Genomic DNA, 11,586 nt, shown 5'->3' on the forward strand with positions numbered 1-11,586 from the left:
GAAAAGAAATACAATTACCGATCTTCATGGTTCTTCAGGGCTTTTTCTTGTTTCTTTGTCTGTTTTTCTCCCCAGAAATAGTAAAAATCTCTGCACAGAGCATTACATCCCCATAACGAACCCTTTGTCAAGCAAGAAGCTGGCCATTTCATGTAGCCCCTCACTCCCCCTCTACCACAATGGGCAGCAGAAAATCCAGCCCCTGCACCTCATTCACAGCTCAGGGACCAAGCTCAGGCAACATTTACTTTATTCTGTGGCTAGAAGTGTGGGGGGGACGACACAGTGCCCTGGGGCTATTGCTTACAAAGACTTTTCCCCATTATTTGAGAGAGCAGAAGCTGTAGAGAGGAAACAAGGCGCCATTCACCAGGTGCCAGGTCCTCCCTCCACTCGCGTGCCAGAGCCTTGGGCTTGCTCTGCTCTGGTCCCCAGGGACCCCCAGGAGCCCCAGCAGTACCAGTCATGCCCTTCTCTACTGCCCTGCCACCGTGGTTCCCCACGCAGCACCCCTTTGGCTACCGCATCGCGCAGAGTGCACCCTGACCCTTCATCTGGGCTGTGCTCCCTATATGGGCGGAGTTAATTAAACACTAATTAGCTGCATAAATGCCCTGTGGACAGTCACCCGCTGTAAAAATCAGTGGCCTCACAAAAGCCACATAAGGAAAGATGGCTGGGCTCGGCTCGGGGTTTGCTTTGGGAGAGGGCTGTGCTCCAGGGGGAGTCACAGGCGGAGCGGGCCAAGCTTTGCTGCCATCCCTCGCACGGCTACATGCAGCAGCACACTTTAACTGGACTTACTGGGCCGCTGCCTGCTGCAGGCTCTGCCCAGCTCCCTTTATTTCGCTTACTGCAATGACAAGGATGTTATTCCTTGCTGGGAGGGGTGAGGCATATCCTTTGGGCAGTTTAGAAGGAAAAGGTTACTTTTGTTTAAACATTAAACACTGATTTAAATCCAACAGTGACAGCGATTCTCAAATATATGTTATTTCCTTATGCCACTCATCTCACACTCGATCTTTCCGTCCCCTCAATGTGCTGGCATTAGCATCTCCCACAAAGGCTCAGTCAAGCGCGCCGTCCGCAGTAAGGAGCTGGTTTCTCTGGGGGGAGAGAGCAGCCGTTCTTTGAAGCCGCGGCTCACACCTGCTGCTGCACGGTCTCTCTGGCCAGGCCTCCTCTCCTGCGGCAGCGCCCTCCACGGGTTAACAATTACTGCTGTTTCTGAATTCTCCATTCTCTGTAATCTGCAATTTAGTTGGGTTTGTGGGGGAGATCCCATTACGTGTCTGCATGCTGTACCTCTCTTTCAGCTGAGTAAGGGCACTCATTAACCGTGCGTTGGCAGCATCCAATGAAGCAATGCGTTTCTCCTGCAAACAAACGGGCAGAGGGGAAGAGTCAGTGGAAACGCATGGAGACCTGTCCCTCTGCGATGCCAAGGCTTGTCCTGAGACAGCGACCCAGAGGCCTCATGGACCAGGACCTTTCTCTTTGGCATTCTTAGGTGTGGGTTTTTTAAGCGCCACGCAGCATTTTTTTAAATCCACTGCTATTAGCAGGGCCACAAATGTACTTTGCCTGTGGAATGTGAGCTAAATTCATTTTAGCATCCTGAACAAAATGGAGATAATATAGTTTCTCTAATTCTTCAGTTATACAGAAATTCACTGTACTGTTTGCTCTAACTGCAGCTGTTACAAAGACAGTAAGATTCCTCTTCTAAAACCTAGTGCTCTCCCAAGATAGTTATTCCTGTCAGTGTTTAATTGATTTTGTTAGTGTAAATTAATAGTTTAAATGACTTGTGGCCTCCCAGGATGGCGTTGATGGCAATTCTCACTGATTACAGTATCGTAAGGACGGGAGCAAGAGCTTCCATGTTGCAGCCTGCTTCTGCCACTCCTGCTCTTTGCAACACTGAACAAGTCATCCTCCTCCTCTGTCTGCCATTAGCGGGAGGGAACAGAACCAACTCAGAGGCGCACAGTAGTTTGCCTGTGTGTAACTTTGAAGGTCCATGGGCGAACGTGTCCAACACTATTGTACAGCCTGAGATGACAAAAAGAGAACAGCGTGGACTGGCTCATGGTAGAAGCCTCACATGTAACACACAAGATGGCAGGAGACAGGACAGCCTGTTGAGAGCTGCTGGCAGGCTGCAGGCTGCACCGCTCACACCTTACAGACGCCCCTGTTATCTCCTAGGCTTTGCTGGAGTGCAGAAGGGAACGTGATGATTTACTAGCTTTGAACAAATTGCTCTACAGAAAAACAGTGATTCCTTTTACAAAGTTACTACTGCCTCATCTCCTTTTTAATTAGCTATACAGTAAATTAGTCATGAGTAGTGACTTACAAGCGATTAATAGGATTGTTAAGAGTAAGCCTAGAATATACTATCACCTAGCCACAACCTGTAGGACGTCCTAGCTGCTGAGATGCTGATCTCTGCCTAGACAAATTAAAAGATTACGGACCATATTTTCAGATTCTCTTTTCCAAGCACAGTGTTTTGCACCCATCACCTGATGCTCCTCTGCCATTGTAATCTATAGCAATAACTGAGCTTCCCAATCCTGCAAGCCACACCCCAAAGGCTGAAAAAACATGTTGGCTTTGCTCTGGCCAGGCTTTGTGTTCCTTGTATTCAGGTCCTGCAAGTATTACTGGAACATGAAGCACCAAGCAAAGCTCCGGGGACCTCAGACTGAACCAATGAAGATATGATCCTTCCACAAACTGACTGAATTGTGGGCATGATCCTTCCACAGACTGCCACCCCCCACATCCTCTGTGTCGCCTGCCAAGCTCCAAGGCTGGAAACAGCTGTATGAATGCGAATGCTGTGACAATAAATTGCATCCTGCTGAAGTCTGACCGGCTCTGTCACTGACTGCAGCTTGGTGCTGACTCACCCACGCACACGGTCTCGCCGTGCTTGAGCTGGCACTGCTGCATGGCAGGGAGGCTGCATACTGGCAGACTCACCCTGGAAAGTGCTGCAGCCCTTGGTATCGGGCACTCACCTGTGCATCGATAATCTTCTGCTTGGAATCCACAGCAGCCTGCATTTCTGCATGGTCCTTCTTTAATTCCTCCTCAACTGACATCAGTCTGGCAGCCGAACAGACAAGGAAAAAATTACGTTTGTTGGGCTCTGCTAAGCCCAGATGTTAGTCTCATACACGTCTAAATCAGCCACCCAGAGTGAATGATACACATCATGTCTTCATTTAGTCCTTGACACCAAGGAAGCAAAGGGGTGATGTACATCTCTGAAGCACATATAGGAAGAGATGTGAAATACCAGAGAAGCTAGTCTACAGATGGAACTGGTCTCACATAGCAGCCCCCATCATCCGTACCAGGTCAAACCGTCTCATCTGAAAATGCAATGCTGAGGCACACACTGAGATGCTCCCAGGACCCGCAGTTGTGCATTCGAGCACAAAGGAAACACACAGTCATTGGCACTACCTCTTCTTACACACAAACCAATAGTTTAGAACCAGTCTTTTTTCTGGCTCTTACTCTTCTCTAGAGACCTCTACAGCAGGCTGTCCCAAAGCTTAAGTGATACAGAACAGTGAAGGCTGACCCATTTATGAGGGCTGATTAAAAGCACCAAGTTGGCTTGGCTCAGGTAAAGGTGAAGCTAGCTGCACTGGAACAGTCTACGCCCCGGACAAATGTAAACACCACATCTCACTGGGTGGGAGAAAGGGATTTATAGCTAAGACTAATGGGATGGCGATGAGATCTTTAGCTAAACATCAGGAAATGAACATTTTGATCGTTACATCTATTGCTCATATGAACAGAAGAGCAAGCCTGCCAGATCCTCTTGAAGTGTTGCCTTTGTCAAGCAGGAAAATGTTGGGGTTTTCCTTGTCCCAGCTAACACTGATGCGGGGACCCAAAGAGTCAGGGCTTGAAATCCCCCCCATGGGCTGTAACCCAGAAGGGCAGAAAGTGAATAAATGCTGGAAAACCCACATGGGAAACCTGCCTGCACCCCCAAAGAAAGCCGATTCTCCTGAGCAGGGGTCAGCTCTAACACCAACGAGGCTGCCTGCCTTACTGTCATCTCCAGCACTCCCACCTCCTCTGTACCTGCTGATGATGCCCTTCATCTGGATCTCCTTATCCTCCTGTTGTCTCCGGAGCCGCTCCTCGCTCTCCTCCAGCCTGGCCTGGTACTCCAACATCAGCTTCTGCGTTGTCTCCTCCTGGCACTTGAAGCGAGTCTCATACTCCTCCAGCTTCTTGTTGGAGATGCGAAGCTTGTCCTGCAGCACCACTAGGTCCTGCTGGTACTACAGCACGCAAGGACAGACACAGGAGGAGAAAACACATGTGGCATGTTACCTAGTAGGGCTTTGCCCTGGCTAGGGTTTCCCCACAACCCAATTATGCCCCTCTCCTTGCATTAGACTAGCTGCAAACCCGTATCAGATAACCCCGCTTGCCGACACCTCCTCTTCAGTCTTCTCCACACTGCGCTAGGAGCGATGCTGTGTTCCACTGGGCAGGCAGGTCACTGGCAGGTTCAGAGAATGGGTTGTTAGCAGAGTCTGGCATTTCACATGGGGAATGCAGGTTAGAGTGAGTGAATGGCAAACGCATCTGGCATCTTCCTCACACTAACAGCGCAGGGCTAAACACAGGCAGGAGAAGCTGCACTGGTGGGATTTTGGGTTTACACATGAGCTCTTCAGTCTACAACAATAAATGTGGGCGCTTTGGAGCTGCTGGACACCAAGCAGAAGCTGTTAGCGCTGCCTGCCTCCTGCCAGGCTGCAGGCTCTGCAGCAGTGACAGGCGTAGGCCACTGCCATCTTGGCACAAAGTGGTCACCCCTCATCAAGGCGAGGGCAACTCGCTGGCGTGAGCGTGGGCAGTGAGCACTACTGCCTTTTGGGGCCCAGCGTTTTAAACAACGCAATCAGATGTCAAGCCAGGGTTCAATCTGAGAAGAGCTGCTGCATGAAGCCAAGACCCCACAGCTGTACTGTTCATTCAGATGAAGCTAAAAATCAGCAGCAGAAGAATCACATAAAGCAATTAAAAAAATTAAGTGCTTTCTAACTCAGTAAAACTAGGTTCCGCTATTGCAGAAGCACAGCATTCAGTACAACTTGCTTTGCTAAAGGAAAATCCAGTGCATACCTGTACAAATAAAAAAAAGACTTTAATTTCAAAAAATTATCTTTGGAAATTGTTTTTAAAAAAATCTCAACTGGAATGACCTTAGAATAATTAACATGCAGCTGGAAATTTGACAAGCTGCTTTTAAAGAGCCAGATACAGGAAAAAGACTTCCATCGGAGTCATGAAGTCTGTTACAAAGCTACAAGTGTTATTCATTAACTGAAAGAAATGTGCTTAATTGTGTATTGACTTGGCTACCTGAAAATACGGCCTTCCCCTTCGGCCATCGCCATCCGTGTAAGCACTCAAACGATGTGTCCCAGTTTTGAGAGTCCTGCTGGGGAGTTTGACCAGCAGATCAGCTCTCTGTCAGAGGGGAACGCAGCCAGGCTGCTGCCTGTGTACCGGTCAGCCGGAACCCCAGCTCATATAAATCCACATTGCTTTCCCAGTATCACTCCACTAACTGACTGGCTGACAGCAGAAGTAATTGTAACAACTCCTAAGGATTGAAAATTTATGATGCTGATGGTCTTCCTGAATTGCCAAAGTATTCAAGCCGTGGCAGGCAGATGGGCAGGACCTCTGAGCTCCTTCTGCCTGGGCAGGGACAGGCACAACAGATCACTCTGTTTTTCCTTTAGCAAATCTTTTACTGCGGCACTGAAACGACACAGTTTGCACATGTAACCTGGAGCGATGAAGGAACACAAATGCTCATACAGTTGCACAGAAGCACTAAAGTCAGACAGAAGGGAGTTGCTTGAACAGGAAAGATTAGATACCTACCCTAGCCTTAAAATAGAAGCAGCGTAAGTGAGCTCAAATGATAGCAGGAGAGGCCTCAGAGACCGAAGGAGTTGCTCCTGTCTCTAGAACACTTGTCTCATTCTCGGTTACCATTCATGTCTTTCTTACAGTAATGGGGAGAGAGATTATGCTAATGGTGATCTTTAATGTCAGTGACTGATGTGACAGCGAAGGAGTTGCCTGTCTCTAGAACACTTGTCTCATTCTCGGTTACCATTCATGTCTTACAGTAATGGGGAGAGAGATTATGCTAATGGTGATCTTTAATGTCAGTGACTGATGTGACAGCAAAGTAACAAAAAGATGCTGCATGGGAATGAGACAGCAGGCTCCTGGGGGGTGGGGGCTCCCTCTGAACTTGGGACAGGGACCGGTTTGCTGCAATACTGCCTGAGTTCGTAATCCCACCATTGTCTACCTTGAGCAGGGCCACTGGTGAGCCGCTCCCTGCATAGGACAGGGCGAGCCTGACATGTCCCAGGGAGCAGCGGCCCCTCAGGCTGGCATGGAAATAGAGCAGTCCCTGTGAATGCCCACCTGGTAGAAGCTGAGCCCGTTTCACAGGAAAGGGTGCCAGGAAGGGGATTAGTGACAACGCTCGGCACGCACAGCGTCCACACCGGAGGGCCATCTGCCTGCCTGCGGGAGCTGGCAGGTGTGAGCTGGAGAAGGCCAGCACACATTTCTTAGTGTGTGGTCCTTCGGCATTTCACCTCACTCCAGTTCGACTGCAACAGTAAAGCTTGCCACTGTCATCTCCATTACAGACTCGAATGAGCACTGAACCCTTTCTGAAGCCCTTCAATGACTAAATGCAGCAATAACCCAGCGCACGATGCACCAGTCTGACAATGCCTTCTCTTCGATTTGCTGCCTACTAGTGTCTCCGCTTAGGTGGTAGTCAAGATTTCTGTACCGCTGCAAACGAAGTCTGCTAAGCACGTACATTTTTCTGTGTCAGCTGCTATCTGATCAGTACATGTCTGTGTATTTACAGGAATACCCAAGCAGCAGAAAGCCAGTAAGAAATGGGCCGAACTCTCACAAAACTCTGCCACGCTTTTCCTGGGGCAGCTGGGAGCCATCGCCTTGTACCTACCAGTCCCTACGATACCTGCCTTTGGCATTTCACTTTAACAGGTGACAGTCCCACAATGATACAGCACAGCAAAATGAGAACAGGAAGGCTATCGTTACAAAACCAGAAACATGTCTGTGCTGGAAAAACAGGGAAGAGGCTCAGGGAGGGTGATGTCTGCAGTTCTGTGGGACCGGGTGGTAACCCATGGCTGGTGTGACAGAAGAGAAGCACGTTGAGGAAACATCCCAAATGCTAACTGTGCCCAACTGCAGCGGTCCTGGCAGAGCCAGGCTGCTGAGAAAGCACCCTGCAGAAGCAGCAATCAGCAAAGATGGGATCTTCCAGCTCTTGACTGCTGGATCCTTATTCCTAACCCTCCTCTGCACCCCTAGCCAGGCCTACTCTGTCTCTTCCCTGCTTCTCCCACTGAATACTCTGGAACTGAGTTCCTGACAGAGCCTCAGATTGGTCAGGCCCTTGTCTGTGTGACACAGCCATAAGCTCGGGGCAGTGTCACTGCACCACTGAAGTCACCCCAGGTCCCAGTGCTGTCTCTGAGACCAGAATCTGGACTTAATTTTTAGCTCTGTTTACAGCCTTTTGACATGGAAGCTGCTTCTTGCTACATGTCCCCGTTGTGAGGCACGAGGCTGCCTGCATCTTACTCTCATCTCTTTTATAGGTGTGCTTAATTCACTTTTTAAGCTTTCTCCCCCTGCAGCTGGGGGGAGTAGGAATGGGGGAAGTAACAGGCACTGGCTGGCTTCAGAGTTTGTTGCAGAGCAGCACCAGCACTTGATTCCTGGCTCCTGTTTTTCTTACTTGCTTTCATCAGAGGGTAATTCCAGTCACTGAGTGTGTGAAAACCTCCCAAGCCTTCCCCAGAAGTGCCCTGTGAGGCTGAGCAGCCGGGCACAGAGCAAACTGACATCCCTCTCTCCTGGGCAGCGACGTGCCACACAGCCCACCTTGTCCCCAGGGTGCTCAGATGAACGACATTCACGGAAATCCTCTCTCTATTTAGAAACTTGTTTCAATCCAATCAGGTTTTACCTTTTCTGCTTGGCTGAGCTCGTCCTTATTCCTGAGCTTATCCCTGTGCTTGGAATCTGGGTCAATGCTTTCATCTTCTAAAAACTGCATGTTCATATTCAAAAGCCAAGCAGCAGTGCGGTCCAGGGCATTGGGGTTCACAGGAGAAGGGGCCTACAATGAAACATACAACCATAACAAAAGAAAAACCTGTAACAGAAATGGTCATGAAGCTGGAGAGAGAGAATTTCCTTTCAAGCAAGCCCTCTCCCATGCTGCTCCAGCAGCAACGAACAAGTCTGAGCTACCAGAGCGGTCGGGGCTGGGGGGCAGGAACAACTCCTGTTCTGCACCTCACGTTATTTTAGGTCAAACAGCCTCTGACAGGCCAAATTCTTCCCTGTGCCATCCCCACAGAACAGACGTACAATGGTGCGCTGCAGTGGGGTCCTGCTGAAAGTAACGGGCCCAGGTTTCTGAGCAGGTCCTGTCACCTCAGGACACGACCCGAGAAGGCGCCGAGCTGCAGGCAGAGTGGCTTCATGTGGTATATTCACTCCGCAAGCTGCGATTTCACTCAACTCTTCAGGCTCTTTTACTGAGCTGCCTTTTTGCTTGCTGTGGAGAAAGGCGCCGACAGGCAGAGTGGCTTCATGTGGTATATTCACTCCGCAAGCTGCGATTTCACTCAACTCTTCAGGCTCTTTTACTGAGCTGCCTTTTTGCTTGCTGTGGAGATTTCGTACAGATAAAACCAGATCTGCAAACTGAAATGCTACTTTTGGTCATGCAGGTGCCTTCTTGGAAAATAAAGGTTTCTTTTTGGCTGAGACTACACTTACGATGCTGGAGAGGTCTAAATGCTTGACATCTTAGTACTTCATCTCTAGGTTTGTTCATGTAGCTATGGGAGCTCAAGGAGCAGTGCTGTTCTATGGTCAGTGAGCTAGAGCCACGGCTGCTGCTTTCCAGTCCTAGCCTGGGCAGGGACTGCAAATGGCATTGCCTGAATATTTCCCAGCCACATTACAAGGTTGAGGAAGTGAATCTCCAGCTATTTCCCCTCCATCCTGGCTCATTATAAACTGCAGTAAACAGTTTCTTGGATGAACGCAAGGGATCTGGATGACTTGGCTGAGGGAATTCAAGTTAACAAGTCAGAAATGTCAGGGACTTTCTCCTTCATTCAAACCTCTGGACAGTAGAGAAACCCAGTCACCAGCAAGCAGCAGAACGCAAGGTTCTGTACTCGGAAGGAGTGGGGACTGGTTTAATCACCTCACTGGGGTTGGGGGCTTTCCCATGCCATCTTCCAGTCTGGTCTTCTACTTCCAGAATTTTAAATCAGAAGTTTCAGACTCGGCTCATGAACATCACTTCCTATAAATCCTCACCAGGCTTGTGGCTTTCTGCTTTTTCTTGCATCTCCAGCTTGGACACTGCACCTGTGGTGGCTGCTCAGAATTTCTGGCTTCAAGGAGCAGTGGCCACCCGCGTTCATTTCAGCAGCGTAAAGGCCACTGGTAAAGGATGTCAATGAACAGAGCTCAGCCCACTGTGCACAGGTCCTCCTGCCTCTGTCTTCCTTCTCTGAAGAAGTAAAAAAGGACATCTGATCTGGCCTGGGACAGTTTGGAAGTCAGTTCAGCAGATGAACTTACAGAAGTAGAGGAAGCGCTTCTGGCTGGCAGGAACAAAGTTCATGGACTTCTACTAAAATGGCCACCAAATGGGATTTCTTTGTTCTCAAACAGCATTTAATACCACCAACTATGAGCAAGTAGTTTCATTATGGTTTACAGATGCTGCTAACATACAAGTAAAATGCGCAGATTAAGGGTAGGAGAGGCATTCTGAGGATTTCAGGTCTTGAGAGAAACTTTGAGAGGACAATAGGGGTGGGTGGAGGAAAGATCTGCAAACACAACTTGGCCAGGGCTTTCCGAAGGTCACCTGGAGTTCACTGTTGTCTTTCTGGAAGAAACTCTGCTACCAAACAGGCTGCTGCTGCTTGCAGAGCTCCGTGCCCTCTGTACCTAATGAGTATTGATCCACATTGTACAAACGCTGCTACATGGCATGCTTGCTAATGTCAGCGCTTATGAATCAATACCGTATGCACAGAACAGCTCCAGATGGGGCTGATAAAAAAGCCTTCAATGGGCAGCACTGACAAAGGCCTCCATGGCTGCCTTGTAAAGGAGAGGTAGTTACACCAACTCTGTTGCTCTTTCAATACCGTACTGCTGAAAAGGTGCCTTACTACTGTGTCTGGGCTGAGATGCAGCAAGCTCTTGCCAGTTGTCCACATTCTCTGGGTTTGCATTACTTTTAAAACTCTTTATTTAGGCACTGGAAGCCCTACTGTGTTAATTTTCTATACGGTTAGTTCTGAAATGTAGAATGAATAAATGAGCGCTAGAAAAACAATTTATCCATGCCAGGAAAACCAAAGGGCCCTGGGTCTGTGACCTACTGCTTTCAATTTTAGCACCACGAATAGTGAAATTTATTTCTGTGCAGACCAGCATGCGGTCTGGGACCTGAATCACTGCAGAGCTCTGCACAGCAGGAACCTCACTCTCGGCGGGGAGCACACTCCTTCCATACCGCTCTCACCTCCCCAGACGCACTTACAGGAGGGTCTCACAGAGCAAACAGATAGGAGTGTCCAGGAGTGCCATGGCTCCGCTGGGACAGGAGCAGCAGCGGGGAGACTCTTAGTTACAAGAGAAGATTAGGGCCTGGTCCAAGTCTGGGAGATGGCGCAGGGTTGACTATGGCATGGGATGAGAGCCTGGGCATGGAAAGGCAAAGCAGTGACAAGATGGTAGCGCAGGACAGAGGCATGGCTGCCATCGCCCTCGTGTCTCTGCCCCCTACCGCCTTGCGGCAGTCATACACCAACGTGCCACGCAACGGAGGAACACAGAGAACACTGATCTGTGTCCCCGTCCCTGGAGGGCCTCCGTCTCAAGGGAGGCTCAAGGCTCAAGCTGGGTGCAGGAGCCAAGGTACATCCCCACATGCAATGCCACCATGGGGTTGGCACTGATGTGGTAACTCAGAGCCAGAGTGACATCCCCTCCCATTGCAGCAATCCCCACTGGCCAATTTCTTCTCCAAGTCCATGGGCTGACCCCGCCTGGCCCCTTCAATGCCCAGAGCTGGTACAGCCCCCAAACTCACCTGTTTGTGCATCGTGCGCTGCTTCATCTCAGGGCTGTCACCCTTGGAGGAGGAAGACTGCTGCCGGAGACGGGCCCCGCTGCCAGGCCAGTCTGGTGAGGAGGACATCATGCTGCCGCTGGAGGGTCGCTGGTACTGAACCGTGTTCAGCAAGGAGGGCGGCGTCCGGCCCCGGGTGACAGGCGGGGGCGGCGGGGGCGGCTGGTCTATCCGCCTCTGCGGTCCCGCGCTGTTCTGCCGTGGCATGGTGGGCTGGCCGCCCTTCTCCGTCAGCGAGAGCTGCCGGCGGGCCAGCTCCCCCGGCCGGCGGGGAG

The 11,586-nt window shown here is 50.1% G+C and overlaps 1 protein-coding gene across 2 annotated transcripts in view; it reads right to left on the minus strand.

The window, feature by feature from the left end:
* Positions 1–233: 233 nt before the first annotated feature.
* Positions 234–11,586, minus strand: part of DAB2IP (DAB2 interacting protein) — a 142,857-nt gene continuing 131,504 nt past the window's right edge. For both annotated transcript variants that reach the window (XM_019472428.1, XM_019472429.1), the window contains exons 12-16: positions 11,273–11,586; positions 8,105–8,257; positions 4,123–4,325; positions 3,036–3,123; positions 234–1,379 (exon numbers count right to left, since the gene is read on the minus strand). The exon at positions 11,273–11,586 is cut by the window's right edge. In XM_019472428.1, the coding sequence (XP_019327973.1) occupies positions 1,212–1,379; positions 3,036–3,123; positions 4,123–4,325; positions 8,105–8,257; positions 11,273–11,586 (926 nt within the window). In that variant the 3' untranslated portion in view covers positions 234–1,211. The remainder of the gene's footprint in view (positions 1,380–3,035; positions 3,124–4,122; positions 4,326–8,104; positions 8,258–11,272) is intronic.

The sequence above is a fragment of the Aptenodytes forsteri genome, unplaced genomic scaffold (genome assembly GCF_000699145.1).
Source record: "Aptenodytes forsteri isolate BGI_AS27 unplaced genomic scaffold, ASM69914v1 Scaffold68, whole genome shotgun sequence".
Taxonomy (NCBI): Eukaryota; Metazoa; Chordata; class Aves; order Sphenisciformes; family Spheniscidae; genus Aptenodytes; species Aptenodytes forsteri.